The sequence below is a fragment of the Gallinula chloropus genome, assembly GCF_964237585.1.
Source record: "Gallinula chloropus genome assembly, chromosome: 4".
Taxonomy (NCBI): Eukaryota; Metazoa; Chordata; class Aves; order Gruiformes; family Rallidae; genus Gallinula; species Gallinula chloropus.
This window is the reverse complement of record NC_140088.1, coordinates 37,792,726-37,808,738: the sequence shown is the minus strand read 5'-3', so window position 1 is coordinate 37,808,738 and position 16,013 is coordinate 37,792,726. Positions and strand designations below refer to the sequence as shown.

At 64.6% G+C, this 16,013-nt stretch overlaps 4 protein-coding genes across 4 annotated transcripts; 2 read left to right on the top strand and 2 right to left on the bottom strand.

Moving 5' to 3' along the window:
* Window positions 1-36: 36 nt before the first annotated feature.
* MRPL16 (mitochondrial ribosomal protein L16) lies at window positions 37-1,543 on the bottom strand. The gene is made up of 4 exons (XM_084263910.1): window positions 1,436-1,543; window positions 1,064-1,129; window positions 685-833; window positions 37-571 (listed from the first exon to the last, which is right to left on the bottom strand). Exons 1-4 carry the CDS (start codon window positions 1,476-1,478, stop codon window positions 86-88), a joined length of 744 nt encoding a protein of 247 aa, XP_084120036.1. The 5' UTR covers window positions 1,479-1,543; the 3' UTR covers window positions 37-85.
* A 704-nt stretch (window positions 1,544-2,247) lies between these two features.
* CBLIF (cobalamin binding intrinsic factor) lies at window positions 2,248-4,433 on the bottom strand. The gene is given in 9 exon segments (XM_084263897.1): window positions 2,248-2,379; window positions 2,474-2,592; window positions 2,690-2,860; window positions 2,862-3,151; window positions 3,225-3,400; window positions 3,484-3,627; window positions 3,718-3,861; window positions 3,962-4,141; window positions 4,229-4,433. Coding segments are annotated over 9 exon segments (1,356 nt in total). The 5' UTR covers window positions 4,299-4,433; the 3' UTR covers window positions 2,248-2,317.
* Window positions 4,434-7,221: 2,788 nt separating this feature from the next.
* LOC311191103 (membrane-spanning 4-domains subfamily A member 12-like) lies at window positions 7,222-12,817 on the top strand (the record flags this gene model as incomplete). The annotated part of the gene is made up of 7 exons (XM_084263201.1): window positions 7,222-7,311; window positions 7,564-7,683; window positions 7,827-7,883; window positions 8,173-8,304; window positions 8,800-8,913; window positions 9,025-9,108; window positions 12,731-12,817. 7 exons carry the CDS (start codon window positions 7,222-7,224, stop codon window positions 12,815-12,817), a joined length of 684 nt encoding a protein of 227 aa, XP_084119327.1.
* Window positions 12,818-13,454: 637 nt separating this feature from the next.
* LOC311191456 (membrane-spanning 4-domains subfamily A member 15-like) lies at window positions 13,455-15,978 on the top strand. The gene is made up of 7 exons (XM_084263645.1): window positions 13,455-13,544; window positions 13,708-13,881; window positions 14,204-14,323; window positions 14,574-14,630; window positions 15,148-15,303; window positions 15,453-15,572; window positions 15,762-15,978. The coding sequence occupies exons 2-7, from the start codon at window positions 13,711-13,713 to the stop codon at window positions 15,768-15,770; spliced, it is 633 nt and encodes a 210-aa protein (XP_084119771.1). The 5' UTR covers window positions 13,455-13,544; window positions 13,708-13,710; the 3' UTR covers window positions 15,771-15,978.
* Window positions 15,979-16,013: the final 35 nt, after the last annotated feature.

Below are 16,013 nucleotides of genomic sequence, written 5' to 3'. Positions count from 1 at the left end.
CTGCGCCTCTAAAACCCACAGCGGCCGCTGCCCAGGTTCTTGCAGGGGGTGGGTTTAATGAAGGCGGCCCCCCTCCCCTCCCGCATTACACCCTGTGCTTCAGGAAGAACTTGCCCCAGTAGCGTCCCTTCAGGTGCAGGTCGTAGGGGCTGAGGTACTTGCGCATCCCCAGCATGTTGGAGGTGACCACGCGCTCGAAGGTCCAGGGGTTCTGGTTGTTCAGCCTCTTCTCCTCCTCCTCCCGCCGCATCTCCTGGAGGCCGTCGCGGCTGATGGGGATGGCGGGGAAGGGCAGCTTCCTGGCCACCTGCGTGAGGAAGGGCTTCACCTCCTCGAACTGGCAGTGCCCGCCGACCTCCACCACCAAGCGCCCAGTCTTCACCGCCGTCACGTAATGGTCGATGGGGCCCTTGCCGCCCCCCATCCGGTGTCCCAGGCTCTTCCGCGTCACCGGCTTGGAGGGGGCCGGCACGCGCCAGATGGCAAACATGGTCTTGGGGTTCATGCAGCGGCCAATGGTCAAACGGATCATCTCCAGGTGGCCCCAGTGGAGGTACCCCCCTCCCAAAGCCTGGGGGGGAGAAGGATGAGGAGCCTCAGGGACCAAGCATCCCCCATCCTCTGTCCCAATGGTTGAAAGGGGGGGGGGGGGATTGGGGGGAAGCACGTCCCCGTCCCGCTCACCAGGATCCCATACTGTCCCTGGGTGAATTCGGTGGCCTCCCAGGATGGGCCGCGGATGTCACGCAGCTGCCGAGGCTCCCTCTTGACCTTGGGCACTGCCGGGACCTTCTCCAAGAACTTCAGCTTCGTCCTCTCTGGAAACGTGATGCCTGCCGGGGAGAGCGTGTCTTGGGGGTGCTGGGACACCCCACTGTGGGCTTGGGGGGCGGGGAGGGGGGGGGGGCGACGGACACAGACCGGGTGGTGCCCTGCCATCCCCAGGGAGGGGGTGCAGGCAGACTGGGGGGGTGCCCGCCATCCACGGGAAAGGGGGTGCAGGCAGACCCGGGGTAGGAGAAGGGGAGGGAAGTGTGGGGGACGGGGGTGTCTCTCCCCTTACCGCTGTAGTCCGGGGGCAGCACGTACTTCTTCAGCCCCGCCCGGGGAACGGTGACACCGCCGGGACCTGGAAGGGACGGGGTGGGGGGGGGTGCAGAGCGGGGGCTCAGAACCGGGCCTGACGCAGGGGCAGAGGGGCGCCGGCCCCGCTGCCCGGCACAGACACCCCGCGCCCCGTTCCTCCCCCCAACCCCCGCCGGACCCAGCGTCCGGACACCCAGAGCTCCCCCCCCCCGGCCTCTTCCTCCCCCCCCCGGCCTCTTCCTCCCCCCCCCGGCCCCTTCCTCCCCCTCCCGGCCCCTTCCTCCTCCTCCTCGGCCGCCGCTCGGTGACCGGCCGCGGCCCCGCCGCGCTGCCCCGGTTCCCCGCTGACCTCCTCCGGCCCGCAGCGGCCGCGGGAGCCGCCATCGCCACATGAGGCGGCCGCGCAGCCCCTGGCACCGCCTGCCCCTGGCGCCGCCCGGCCCCCGGAACCGCCCGCCCGGCGCTCCCGGGAAACGCGGCGGCGGAACCTTCGTTCCGGGGTTCTGGGCTCCTCCCGCCCCGGGCTCCACGCCCCCGCCCCTCCGCCGTATCGCCGGGCACCACGCTTCCCACCGGCCCGCTGCGGCGCTCAGTGTCCCGGCACCCTGAGCTCCCTGGGCTGTCCTGGCACCCCCTGACCCTCCCGGGGCTGCCCTGAGCCCCCCGGGCTGTCCTGGCACCCCCTGACCCCTCCGCAAGCCTGCCCTGACCCCGACCCCAGGGCTGCCCTAGCACCTCCTGACCCTCCTGGGGCTGGCCTGGCACTCTCTTCCCCACCCCCAAGCCTTCCCTGACCCCGCCTTGGGGCTGCTCTGAGCCTCCAGGTGCTGCTCTGACACCCCCCTGACACCCCACCACCACCAACCCTGCCCCAACACCCCCTCGGAGCTGCTCTGACACCCCCAGGCTGCCCCTGATGCCCCAGGGCTGCCCTGACACCCCCTGCCTCCCTCCCCCCAAGTCTGCCCTAAACGCCCGGGCTGCCCTGACAACCCCTGACTCCCCCAAAGCCTGCCCTGCCCCTCGGGGCTGCTTTGACCCCCCCAGTGCTGCCCTGTCCCTCTTCCCAAGTGCTCGCCCCCACCAAGGGGTCCAGGGCCTGTGTCCCCACTGAGGGCTGGGGGCTGCCTCAGACCAACCCCCAGACACACAGACACAGGCTTCATGCTGCAAATGGGTGTTTATTGCCTCTGGGGTGGGCTTGGGGTGGGCTTGGGGTCCTTCGGTGGCTTCAGTAGGTGCTGAAGACGGCCTGGATGTGGCTCCCGTCCTCCGGCTTGTAGGTCCCAACCCCTGTGGGAGGGCAGAGGGACGGGCATGAGGTGACAGGACCCACAGCGCGGCTGATGCCACCCACGCCATGGCCCCCCTGGCCCCCGTTTCCCACCTTCCTGGAGGGCATTCCCGCTGCTGAGGAACTGCCAGTAGGTCCTGTCATCCGTGTTGGCCTCCAGCCCATGGATGGAGACCACCATGGGGCCCCAGGACGTCGGCTCCGTCTGGAAGCTGCGGGGAAGGCGGGTGGGTGGGCTCACGGCTTGGGGGGGGGGGGGGGGATTGCCAAGGACAACCCCCACATCTCCCACCCATCTCTGGCCCTCACCTAAAGATGTCAGGTTTCAGCGCCGCTGCCGCCTCCATCACCTGGAGCAGTGTGGAGCCCGCCGGGACTGTCACCTGGGTGGTGAAGTCGAAGGGCTCCCCCCGCAGCTCGTTGATGATGGAGTAGAACACGGTGATGGGCGCTGCTGGGAGGGAAGGGCAGAGTGCTTCAGCCGGGTGCTGTTCCCGGGAGAGAGTCCCGGCTCCGGGCGGGAGCGGCCGTACCTCCTAGCACCGTGGTGGTACGCAGCTCTGAGGTGGGGGTCAGCTGTGGGGTTTGGGACGTGCCGGTGTTGGCGTTGCAGTCCAGACTGGCTGCATCCAGGTAGGACCTGCCCACGAGGGCAGGCAGGACCTGGGCGATGGCCATGGGCTGCCGGTACTGATGGCTATACACCACGGAGAAAGCCTGGGTGCAGTCCCACTCCCGCGGGGCGTAGAACGCGCTCGTGGCCCCCAGCGCCTGTGGGAAGAGGCGAGGGGTGACACAAGCAGACCTGGAGCGGGTGGCCGGGGTGCAGGAGCTCACCCCCTACCTGCAGGGCCAGCCCCATGCTGTAGATGTTCCCGATCATGCCATTCCCCATCTCCTGCTCGTCGAGGAAGCCGTTGGTCACCGCAGACAACGCTGTCTGGAGCAGGTCTCGCACGTCGTGGAGATCCGTCTGGCCGTAGGTGCAGGCCATGGCCAGCGCCGCCACGGCACGGGTGTCTGCGAGACCCCAGCGTCACACCCAGAGCCACCATGAGTGGGGCGTCCCGGGGGGTCAGTGGGGCCGGCGGGGGGTCCCTTACCCACGGAGAGGCTGCTCTCAGGGCTCAGCACTTCCTTGGCCAGGACCACAGCGGCTTCTTGGTGGCCACCCGCCTCTGCCAAGCACAGGCCCAGGGCATCCAGGCTCACGCTGAACAGGGTGGTCTTGGGGACGCCCTTTGCCTCTGTGGGACAAAACACGACGAGGTGATGGGGGAAGCCGAAAGCTGACACCTCCCTGGACACCCCGGACACCCCTTCCCGCCCCGGCGTACCCAGGCTGGCCATCTCCTCGTCCGTTTTTTCCTGCAGGACGCGGATCAGGTCGAGGGTTTCCCCCAGTGCCTGGACACGCTGTGGGTTTTGGCAGGAGGAGAGGAGAGCCAGCACGGACAGAGCCACCTGTCCTGAGGTCATGCCTGCGGGGACACAAAAAGCAACCGGGGGGGGTTGCATGTAAATGGGGTGCCGGGGTGGAGAGAACCGGGATGGGTCTCACCTCATCCCCTCCATTCCAACCTTTCTCGGCTCTTTCCACAGCGTCCTCCTGGATCTGCTCCAGCAGCCACTTGCGGGTGTTCCCGCCAGCGGCCCCGGCCAAGTTCAAGGCCAGCAGGATGCTGGGGTTCGGCTGCTGGTTCTCCTGGACCGAGGCTTCCAGGCGTCGCACCATGTCGGAGACCAGCTGGTCTGGGGCAACTGGGAGGAGAAGGAGGGGACGGGGAGGTCACCGGGGTCCCCGTGTCCCCTCACCGGTGTCTCTCTGGTGAGAGGGCTGACCCTTACCGCAGCTTTGCGTGGCGACGCCGCCCGTCAGGGCCAGCAGCACCGCCACGCTGAAAGCCGTGCTGAACATCCTCTCGTCCTCGGGGCAGGCGGATCCGCTCGGGATGGCAGAGTCCCGTCCTCTCCAGGTGTCCTCTCCGCTTTTAACCGCTCTGGGGTCCTTCCTCCGGTCACCTACCCTCCCACAGCCGCTCCTGGCACTGCCTCGTGCCGCCACCGCCGGCTTATCTCCGTGCCTAGAACAGATCCAGAGGGTCACACCTGCGGGAAGAAGAGAGAGGTGAAACCCCAAAGAACCAGCTGTACCGGTTAAACATCCGGATGGGACTCATCCCAAGGCGCTGGGGGTCACAGCGGGGGGGATCCCCCCCCTTCCTCCAACTCCTGGATGCCTGGAAGCTCTCCAGCCGTATCCGGATTCACGAGAAGGGCTCATACGGCCCGGGAAATTCCAGCTCTGTTAGTTTAACCTCAGTACCTGGCAAAACATTGGACACAGTCACCCAGGGCAAGACTGGACAATAGTAAAGGACGGTGACACTGCCAGGCACGGGCTGCCAAAGGGAAAGTCCCATCTCCCTGGTTCGATTAGGACAAGGTCGCCTGCCTCGTGGGTGACGGGAAGGCACCCAACGAGGGTGGGGGGGGGTGTTTGGTGAGGGGTTTGATCCCGTCCATTGTGGTGTTTTGATCCCATCCCTCATGGTGTTTCAGTCCTGTCCCTCTCTGTGTTCCGATCCCATCCCTTGCTGCATCCTTCCAGACACAGCGTCTGGCTCTGAGATGTTCAGGAACGGGGTGAGGGACCCCAGGTTTGAAAGAGGGTGTAGGGAACGGGGGCTGCATCAGGATGCAGACTGGTCACTGCAATGGAATGTGTTGTCGCTGATGGTACCGAACTGGGAGGCACTGGTGGGCTTTTATTCCAGGGGCAAGAGCCCTTCAGCGGGAACTTCTGTGCCTCAGTTTCCCCAGAAACTCTGTGGCACTGCACAGACATGCTCAGCACCCTGTGGATGGGGACTGCTTTGCTTTTGGGGCAATAAGGGCACCTTCTCCATCACTTCCCCCCCAGGTGCCCCCCAGTATTCTCTGCGGAGTGTGTGGGGTGTCCCTGACCACCCCTTTCCCGCACTGTGTGTCCTGTGGTGTGGGACCCCCCCCACCACCACCACCTTCCTGCCTGGCTGGGCAGGAGGGGCGATGCTTGGGGCAGCCACAGCTCCGTTGTATCCCATGCCCCCCCCCCCCAGATACGTGGTCCTCCCGCCTGCACCAGCCCCCCCCTGTTCCCTGGGATCAACGTGGATGTGTGGGGGCTGCAGCCCCAAATCATCACCCTCCTTCCTTGCTGAGACCCTGTGTGCTGTGATGGAGCCCGGGGAGAGTTTGGGGGTGGCAGTGTGGGGGTCTCATCCCATCTCCCATCCCGGTAGGTGCTGGCTGGAAGGCATGGGCTAGCCAGGGGTGGAGGTGACATGACCCCTGAGCCATACTGGGAAGGCCGGTGCCCCATGGGCTTCCCCTTGGAGGGGGGCTCCATGGGGACGCCAGTGCCCAGCTCCAGCTTCTGGGGCTGCTCCGGCACTGCCCAGCTCCCCCCTGGCCCCCATGGCGCTGGAGCCGGGCATGGTGGCGGTGCCTGGGTCCCCGCGGGGAGCAGAGCGGCTCTGGGGAGTGTGTGATGCTCAGTGATGGTGGTGGGGGGTGACCCCCCCCCACTTCATCCCCAGCACCATGTGCTCTGTCCTCGTTGCTGGGAGCACAGCGGCACCGCGGTGGGACCCCTGAAACAGCCCTGGGGGAGCCATGAGCTGCGGCCCAGGGCCACCCCCCCCAGAACCCCCCTGCACCCCACTCCTGTATCAGCCTCCTGGTTTTAGAGATAAACTGCTGGCAGAAATGGGGGGTGGGGAGGGTGGAGGGTGGCTCTGGGGTCCTCGGCCCCCCCCCACCGTGGGGGCTCATGGGGTGCTGGGGTGGGAGGTGCAGACCCACTGGTCTCTCTGGGAGCTGCTGGGGAGGGAGGTGCAGAGCGCTGGTACCCCCATGTCCAGCAAGAAAGTATGGGGGGGGACACACAACGACGCCGCAGAGGGGACATGATGACACCAGCACCTTCTCCCCTCTGGTACCCAGGGACCCCCAGTGCCCCCGGGTCCCTCTGTATCTGGGATGGGGTACCGAGTAGCTGGGGGGGTGCTGAGGAGCTGGGGGCTGCTGAGAGGCTGGGGGGGGGGTGCTGAGCAGCTGGGGGGGGGCCTGCCCTGCGGCAGGGCGGAGGTGTTCCGTGCCTAATGGCCCTTGATGGATCTTTCTTCCAGGAACCGGCTCCACGGAGCTTTTATTTTCCCTCCCCCCCCTCCTCCAGTTTTCTCAGCTCTTGTAAACACGGCCCAGGGTGGGGGGGGGAGTCAGGCAAGGGTTTTGATTTTAAAAGCACCTTCACCCAGCTGGGGGGGGGGGGGGGGGGCTTCCCTGAGCACCCCTCTTTGCTCCTGTCCCGATGGGGGGGTGTCTGAGCATCCTTCCCTGGGGGGGCACGGGTCTATTGGCGGGGGGGGGGGGGGGGGGGGGAATGCCGCTTTCCTCGGCACCCCCGGCTGGGGGGATTTGGGGATGGATGTGTGTGTGTGTGTGTGTGTGTCTGTCTGTCTGTCTCCTTTCCTCGGCGCGGGGGCGTTGGGGCAGGGGGGTGTCGTGGGTGACACCCCCCCCCACCTCCCCTCCCCGAGGGTGTCCGGTCCCGATGTGGGTCGGGCGGTGGCCGAGGGATGCTGCAGCCTCTGACATCACCCGCTCTCCGCCAATGAACAACCGGGACGGGGTGAGGGTGGGGGGTGGGGGGGCGGGCCCCGCCGGGGACCGGGCTGCTCCGGGACCGGCGGGAGGAGGAGGAGGAGGAGGGGAGGGGGGGGGGGATTCCCCGTTAACGGGTCAGGGCGCTGTGTGTCCCCCCCCCTCCCCTTCCCTCCCCAATCCCCGCTGCCTCCATGCAGGGGCTGGGGACCCTGCGGCTGGGCAGCCGCGCCGTGATGTACACGGCCGAGACCCTGCCCAAGGGCAAGAACCGAGTGATGGGGGTGAGTCGGGGCCGGGGTGGGGGTGGGGAGGCCACGGCGGGGGCGCTGGGATGGATGGGTGGCCGGTACCCTTAGAAGAACCATCCCTGGGGGGTTCTGTCCCTCCCGCTGATGGGATGCCGTTGGCTGGGGCTCCCCCCCCCCCCAGCACGGGGGCTCCTCATTCCCAGCGGGAATATGAGGAGGGGGGAGTACGGGGGTGTGAGTCGGTGCCACTCTCGCCCTGCTTCCCCCCGTTTACTCCCCCCCCAGACCATTCAGATCATGACCGGTTTCATGCACATCGGCTTCGGCATCGTCCTGACCACGCTCGCCAACGTCTACACCTCAGTCTTCGTCATCGGAGAGATCCCCTTCCTGGGCGGCGTGTCCGTGCGTAACGAACCCCTCCCCACCCCCTCCCCTCAACTCCCTCCGGGGTCCCTGAGACTGAGCTGGGGGGGCTGGGTAATGCTGGGTGGGTTTGGGGGGAGCTCGGGGTAATCCCACTGTCCCCTCCCCTTTCTCCCTCTCAGTTCATCATCTCCGGCTGCCTCTCCATCGGGGCGGAGAAGAGCCCCACGGAGTGTGCGGTGAGTGTGTCCCCCCACCCACTCCCCCCACACCCCTTTTGCTGGAGGAGGAGGCGGTGGGGGGGCTGGCAGGAGCAGCTTATCCCCCCCACTCCGGGTGAAACCCATGGGGGCAAAGCCGACATCTGCCGCTGGTGCCGGGGTTGTTCCCATCACCACGCGATGGGAAAGCCAGGAGAAACACAAACCCCACCACCACCCCCCAGACCCCCACCCAGCCTCCCCGGGGTGGGTGTCCCCAGGGGCTCGGGGGTCTGGCACCCACCCCGAAGCCTCTCCGTGCCCGCAGGTGAAGGGCAGCCAGACCATGAACGTCATCAGCGCCATCTTCGCGCTGCTGGGCATCGTCGCCTTCATCGTGGACCTCAACCTCAACGGGCTCTACCGCTCCAGCTTCGACTACTACAGCTATTTCGTCCTGGTAAGTGGGGGGCACAGCCACCCCCCCCACCCCCCCCACCCCACCCCCAGCCTCTGATTTTGGAGGAGAGGTACCCAGGGCTGGCTGAGCTTGTCCAGACAGGACTAAGCCGTTTTGGGATCCCCTCCATCGTCTTCTCCATGCTCTCCAGAGGTGGTTGTGCATCCCCATGGATACCCCTTGAGCCTTTCTTGGGATGGGGGAGGGTGTCTACCAGGCTCCCCTGTGGGGTTTGGCATGGCACCATGCGCCTGACCTATTTTAGGCTTGGGATACCTCAGGAGCTGACCCCCTCCTGTTTCTCTCCTTGATGAGGCGGAGGGCTCTGATCAGGACCTCAGCACTGGGGCTGCCACACTTAGGGGTTGGGGGGAGAGAGAGGAGCCCTAAAACCCTCATCCTGAAACAGAGAGGTTACCGGGGCGGGGGGTGGCGTGTAGGGGTTTCCTCTTCCCTGGGGTGCTGGTGCTGATGGGGTTCCCCCTGGCCCTGGAGCTGGCAGGGAACGGGATCTCCATCGTGCTGCTCATCTTCACTGTCCTGGAGTTCTGCATCGCCGTGGCCACCGCTAATTTCTGGTGCCGGGCCACCCGCCTCAGCCCCAACGAGGTAAAACAAGGTGGGGGGGGGTTGAAAGGTGGGAGCTGGGGGTGAAATCCAGCATAGCTGGACCCCCAGCCCCACCCCTGGCACTGTGCCCCCTTCCCTGCTCTCCCCCAGGCCATGCTGATCGTGCCCAGCACCACGCAGGTGGATCTGGCAGTGCCGCTGGCCGACCTGCCCCAGCCCCCCAGCTACACTGAGGTGATGTATCCCCCTTCTCTCTGCCCCCCTCCCCAAAAATCAGCCTGGCTGGAAGCAGAGACGGGGCTGGGCTGGCTCCCTGCCTGCACCCCAGACCTCCTCCCACTCCCACTGGTGCCCCTGATGCCCCAAAAGCAAACACACCACCCCCACCCCCAAGGAGCACCCTGGCACCTCCACCCACGGATGTTCCAGGCAGAGGAGGGTTGGCCAGAGCCCCCCCATACTCCTCTACATGTGTGCCCCCCAACCCAGAAGCAGCAGCTCTTGGCTTTCTTTGCAGCTGGCTGCCCCTGAAGTCTAACGAGGTGCTGGCCCCCAGGATGTCATCGCACCCCTGAATCCGTCCCCACTGGCCCAGGCACCCTCCTCCCACCACGCCGCAGGCTGCGACACGCTGGTACCCTCTCCTCAAAGCCAGCCAGCACCCCTAATTTCCCCCACCCCACAGCCCATCTCAGCTCTTCACCCGCTGGCTGCTTTGTGGAAGGGGCTTCTCCAAAGGGGTTGGGGGGAGGTTGCTTTGGGGTGTCACGGGGTATATTTTGACTGTAAATACGCGGGAGCTGGGGTGCGGGACATCCTTGAGCTCTGGTGCCCAGGCCATGGGTCACTTACAGAGCCCCCCAGCGTGCGCTGGGGACCGTGTGGGACCACCTGCCCCCACTTGTAGCCCGCTGGCTTCGGTTTGGCTGTGGAATAAAAGCTCCCCCCAGGTCTGTGGCTCCTCATTTGAGAGATTTCTGGGCGGGGAGGGGGGGGCTGCAGGTTTCCCCCCTTTCCCTGCATTAGGGGGGAGGTGGTCCCTGTGCCCATCACCCTGGAGATGGTGAGGCACTATGGTCCCCCTAGTACCCCCCCTAACCCCCCAAATAACCATCACAGCACAGATCACTATACCAGAGCAGCCGGGCAGCCGGTGTCAGCACCTCCTGCTTCTTACACCAGTAAGGAGCTGCCCTCCCATCCTTCCTCCCCCTCCCCAATTCCCCATGGGGGGCTTGGGCTGCTCCTTGGGGTGACCCAGGGACGCCGGAGCCCCGTGCTCCGTGTCCCCACACCGCTGAGAACGTGGCCGGGTGATCGCGGGTGATGGGTGCGGAACCGTGGGACCCCAGTGAGCATTCCCAGACCCCCCCCATGTCGTGATCCATCAAAAATCCCTCATGAGGGGGAAAATGGGGGCAGGAATCGACACCAAAGGGCTCCCTCGGCCCCATCCAGCACCGATCAGGCTCCAGCAGCTGCGGGGGATGGCTTGGGGACCCGACAAGGCGCAGGGATGGGGATGAGCACCCCAAACTCAGGGTGGGGGCAAGGAAGGAATGCCCAGTGATGATTTTTCAGAGGGGTGGGAGCACCCTGGGGAGTTGTCAGTGCCCAAAGCGGGGCAGGGGGGTGGGGTTCACCATCCCTCATCCCTGCTCGTTGCATCCCTTCTCCCCACCCTGCCCCACAACCACTTTTTGGGGACAGTGTGCACCCCCAAATGCCACCTCCAGCCCTGCAGTGGGGGGCAGGGAGCTCCTGTTTGATCTCTCGGGTTGAGTTAAAAGGTTTTTCTTTCTTGTTTCAACAGCTTCACCCCCTCACATACCCCCCCCTTCTGCCTCACCCCCCCCCCCCAACCCTGCCAGCGCTCCGGCTGCTCAGCCGAAGCCTCATGGATTATTCACTCCCTGCCAGTTATTTCTGTTCCCAGCTCTGAAAAAATAATGAGCTGCTTTGGTAGCAGAAAGCCCCAGAGATTTTTTGGGGGTGGGGTGGGGTGGAATGAACAACCAGGCTCCTCTTGCCCCACGCTCCCACCCCATCACAGCTCCGGACCCTCACAGACCTCTCTCTCTCTCTCTCTCCCCCGCAGCAGCCGGGGGGCTTACCAGTCCTTGGAGGGGAGAGGACACCCCCACACCCCCCCCCCACCAAGTACAAGGGTCTGTGTACCGCCTGAGCAGATCACTCAGGGGACGTGACCTGTTTCTGGTGGTCCCACACGTGTGGGTGTCCCCCCAACAGATGCCATTGTAGGGGGAGAGGAGGGCTTTGAGAGGTCCCTTGGGTCAAGGTGGTGGAGCGGGGGGGATGATGACAGCACCACGGTCTGTGGAGAAGCAGCCTAACTGGTGGGTTGGTGGGGACAGCTTGGTGGCTGGGAAGACCCCGGGGAGCCTCGGGGACAGGGGGCAGAGGGTGGCAGGAGGGCTCACAGGCAGTTACTGCCTGGGAACGGGGAGCCCCGTAATGCCACAGCGAGCAGAGGAAGACATGGCCCCCCATTTCCACCCGGCATCGCTCCCGCTTCTCCTCCATGCTCTCATCCTGCTGGGATGGGGCAGGAGGGACTCTTCCCAGGGCAGAGCTTTCCATACCCCACCGAAAACCTGTGAGGTGCCAGCCCTGGGATTACAGAGAGGCGACAACGCAGAGCACAGTGTTAACCCCCCTGCCCCCCAAACCCCAACCCACCCACCCAGAAACCAGTCCCAGAAAACACAGCTTTCCCTTCTAACCAGTCCCCAACGAGCCCCGGGAGGCACGGAAACACCTGGAAGCGAAGCGGCGCGTCGGCTCCCGGTATTTTTACGGGGATCTGAAGTGTTTTTCCCAGGAAGCAGCAACATTCCTTGCAGAGCATCTCGCTGCCACCATCCGGTTCCTTTGGAAACACAAAGCCAGGGGCAGGTCCCCTGCCCGGCCAACCTGGTGGCTTTCGGTGACCGGGTGGCTGCAGCGGTGGCCACAGGAAGGGTGACGGATGCCATCTCTCTGGACACAGCCTCCTCCCAACATCCTTCCCTGGAGAGACAGGGATTTGAGGAGTGGACTGTTCGGTGGGTAAGGAATTGGTTGGATGGTCGCACCCAACCATCAGCTCAATGTCCACTGATGACACCAAGCTGGGCTGACATGCCGGAAGGATGGGATGCCTTCCAGAGGGATCTGGAGGAGCTGGAGAAGAAGTGGGAGCAGGGGAACCCCATCCACCTCCATGTTTCTCCTGGAAAGGCCAAGTGCTCGCTCTGAAAAGTCCTCCCATTCCCCAAGGCAGAGGAGCACACAGCCCCAACGGTGCTCCCTCTCTGCAGCCTGTGGACAAGGAGCTTCGGGGGAATGGTTCTGGATCCAAAACAGGACAGGGAAGAGGTGATTCCTCACAGCTCAGCTGTGGAGGTCATGGGGTTCCGGAGCTGTGTCCCTCAGTCCTGCACCCTCCTCCTGGCTCCCCACAGCCGGTCTCGTGGGTGGAGGTCGAGTCAAACCTCATCTCGTTTGCCCCTCATCCCTATGGCAGCAGAGCAGCTCCCTCTCCAGGAACAAGGGGCTCCGAAATCTCCGAGCTGGAGCTGGGGAATCCCGCAGAGGATAAGGAGGAGAGAGGACAGAACCGACACTCAGCATTCTATCCCGCACCCCTCAAACATCCAGGATACTGGGGGGGTCCTCACAGCCAGACAGGGAGTACCCCAGCCCTCCTGGCAGGCAGCCAGGGATGGTGGCCCTGATGGGAATCACTGTTTTCCTGGGAAACCTGGAGACTGGTGGCCGGTGGATGGAGGAGGGGGGCCCCCCCAAGCTTTGCCCCCCGGGAGCTCCTCGCCACGTGCAGTGGCTCTGTTCCCAGGCTGAGCTCTCATTTCCTATTGGAAACAACCGCATCCCCTTTCCCTACGGCTCCCGACGGTCCCACGCCGAGGCAGCGCTGCCGTAGCCCCCGCCGCTGGCTCCTGCGGGTGGGCTGTCCTCACCAGGGGCAGACCCACGGGGCCGAGGCGCTTGAGGAGGAAGGAGAACTCCAAAGGAGTAAGAAAGGCAATAAAGGAGCTTCCCTGGGAAGTTCCTCTGTGGACTCACGGAGGGTTCTGAAGTTCACCCTGTGTCCTGTTTCCCTCTGGTTTTGGTTTTTCCTGTCTTCCAGGGCTGGATGACTCACGGCAGCTCTAATGAGGGCAGTCAAAATGAACCTTCCAGCACCTCATCCGGGCTGGTGCGTGGAATCCCTCTCCTCCATCCTTCTCCAGACCATCCACGTCTTTACCAGGATCGTCCACGCCTCCTTTGGGATTATCCCGATGATGCCCAAGAAAAGTGTCCACAACTGGGGATGGAGAGGATCTGGGTAGAGAAGGAGGGGAGTGTCTCCTCCATGGAGCATCACAAGGGATAAGTGTCCAACCTTCTTCCCAGGCTGGAGTGAAGCTCTGGGAGTGGGTGCCCACCTCTCCCCGCTCTGTCTCACGGGGTTTTTGCCCGCCTCTCCCCCCTCTGTTGGCAAAGCCGCCTCGTTGAGCAAGAGGGGGCGAGATTTCCATGAACAAACTTCCTGTGGGGAGCAAAGGGCAGTGGGACCTCCCAGGAAAGGTTTGGGCAGCAAAGGGATTGCTAACGGCGGCTGTGGGGAGCAGGAGGAAGAGGAGGGCAAGTCCAGGCTGAAGGAGGTACCCGAGTTTGTGGGAGAGGTGTGGGGTACGGGCTGGGGCGTAAGGAGATACCGGTGCCTCTTGTGTCACCGCTCCCGTGCCGCGTCCCCACACGAGGGTGGGAGCTGGCCGGGTCCCTGGGCTTCTCCCCCTCAGCTCCTCAGCCCTGCTCCGCGCACAGGCCATGGCAACCACCACAGTGACCGATTCCGGGGGCATGAGGATCATCACCGAGGTCATCCCAGCCACAGACCCCCGGGCGGCCCAGCTGACGGCTGGCTCCAGCCCTCCCGCGCCCGCCGTGACGTCGTTCCAAGTCAGAAGCTTCAGAAGAGCTCAGCCCAAGGTGTTGGGGGTGAGACGCGGCGCTCTGGGGGGTGGCCAGGAGACCTGGGGGACAAAACAGGGATGGAGTATTCCCAGGGACCATCCTGCTCCGGGTCCTTCTCACCCGAGGCAGGTGTGACATACGGGACCGGCTCCCTTTGCTGCTGTCCCAAGTGCCTTTTTGCCGCCAGGATGCGGCGTGGCAGCGGGATGGGGGTGGGATGTGGCTAATGGCACTGGCAATGCCCATCCTTTGCCGGTGGGTGCTGGCAGCCAGGCAGCACCTTGAGCCAAGAGTGACCAAGGTGGGGGTTTTGGGGGGGGAATCCCTCTCCTCTGTCCTTCTCCAGACCATCCACATCTTTACTGGGATCGTCCACATCTGCTTTGGGATCATCCTGACGGTGTCAGAGCACGAGACCCCATCCCTCCCTGTGGCCAGTGGGATCCTCTTCTGGCTCGGACTCCTGGTAAGCAGGGACGTGCCTGGCCTTCACCTCCTCGCTGTCTGGTGAGGACAGGGAAGTGGATTTGCGTCCGGATCCCCTCGTCACCAGGGGGTCTTCCTACACCCACACCTTCCCGCTGTCCCCTCTGGGTGCATGCATGCAGCCCCCGACACCGATTCGCAGCCAGAAAGGTGCTTGGATGTGCAGGATGGGTGACAGAGAGGGGGTGCCTTGCCGCTGACACCTCCCTTCCTCTCTGTTTTTGGAGCAGCTCCTGCTCTCAGGCTCTTTGTTGGTGGAAAGTGAAAAAAGAGACAACATCTTGCTGGTAAGGGGGTCCCCTGCGGCCAGGCTGGGAGGGGTAAAGCGTCTCCCCATGTTATTTCTGTGACTTCATCCCCTTCCAGTGGCTGTTGGGGCACCCCCCACCCCCCACATTCACACCACAGGGTTTACAGCAAGGCACCTAAGGCCCTTCTCACCCTCAGGAGGGTGTCAGTTCTCTCCCCACCGAGCAGAGGGTGGGACATCCTTCATCGTTCGGGGCCTCCATGAGGCACCTGGGGCTCAGCAGAGTCACTTTTGGATGATGGGGGTAAAAGATGTCACGGAGGGTGGCTGCCCTGGGTGGCTTCTCCAGGAGCTTTTCCAGCCTGAGATGAATAATCCAGCTCAGAGGTGCCCTTGCTCGGTCAACTCAAACAGAAATCCCGAAACAGCCTCTTCCTCAACACCTCATGGGGTGGGGGCGTCCCTGACCGGGTGGGCGTCGCATCGTCACCCACACGGCTCTGGGTAGGAGGAGCAGAAGGGATGGAGCTGCTGACGCGAGGTGATCCACGTAGGTGAAGGCCTGCTGCGTCGTCAGCGCGGCGGTCATCCTGAGCACGCTGCTGGCCACGCTCCTCCACTCCACGGCCATCACTCACGACATCCCCGGCTGCGAGACCGACGTGCTGCACCAGCTGAAACCCGAGTGGTGCTTCAGTGCTGAGAACAAGGTAAAACCTCCCGGCTCAGCTCGGGCGAGGGCTCAGACAGGGCGGCCGGCCATGCAGGGGGTGGGGTGTAACAGGGAGCACTGCCGTCGCTGTTGTCCTCGAGCGGAGTGGGGCCGGCTGTGTCCTTCCATCCTCCCTTCTCCCGACAGTTGCTGAGCAACGGGCTGGACTCCATATTTGTCACCTTCTGCCTGCTGGAGTTCTGTGTGGCCGTCTCAGCTCTGGCCTTCGGCTACAACGCCGTCAAGCAGCACGACTACACGCGCATGGTGAGGGGCCATGGCCGGGGCCCTGTCATAGCCCGCTTCCTCGGGGATTCCGGTGTTGGCTCCAGTGTTGGGGTCTGCGTTGGGGCGGTACTGCCCACCCCCTTCTTCACCCACTTCTCCCCAGGCCCCAGGAGGTTTCTCCGTGGGCGCTCCCCCAACATGGGATGTCCCCTTTCTTTCCTCTCCCAGGCACTGTAGCCGTGACCGAACCCGCAGCTGCCCCATTAGGAACCACCACACATCCCAGCCGAGGCGCCAGAGATTGGGGCAGGGGAGAGGGGGTCTCCATGATGCCAGGAGGTGCAACCAGCTGCAGCCCCCATCCTGAGCGTCCCCATCCTGCCTGCCCTGGGCCAGGGGCAAGGAGGGTGGGTTCGGCCCCCAATAAAGGTCTTTCCCCTCCAGACCAGGCCAGGCTGCCCGTCTCTCAGCGGGAAGGGG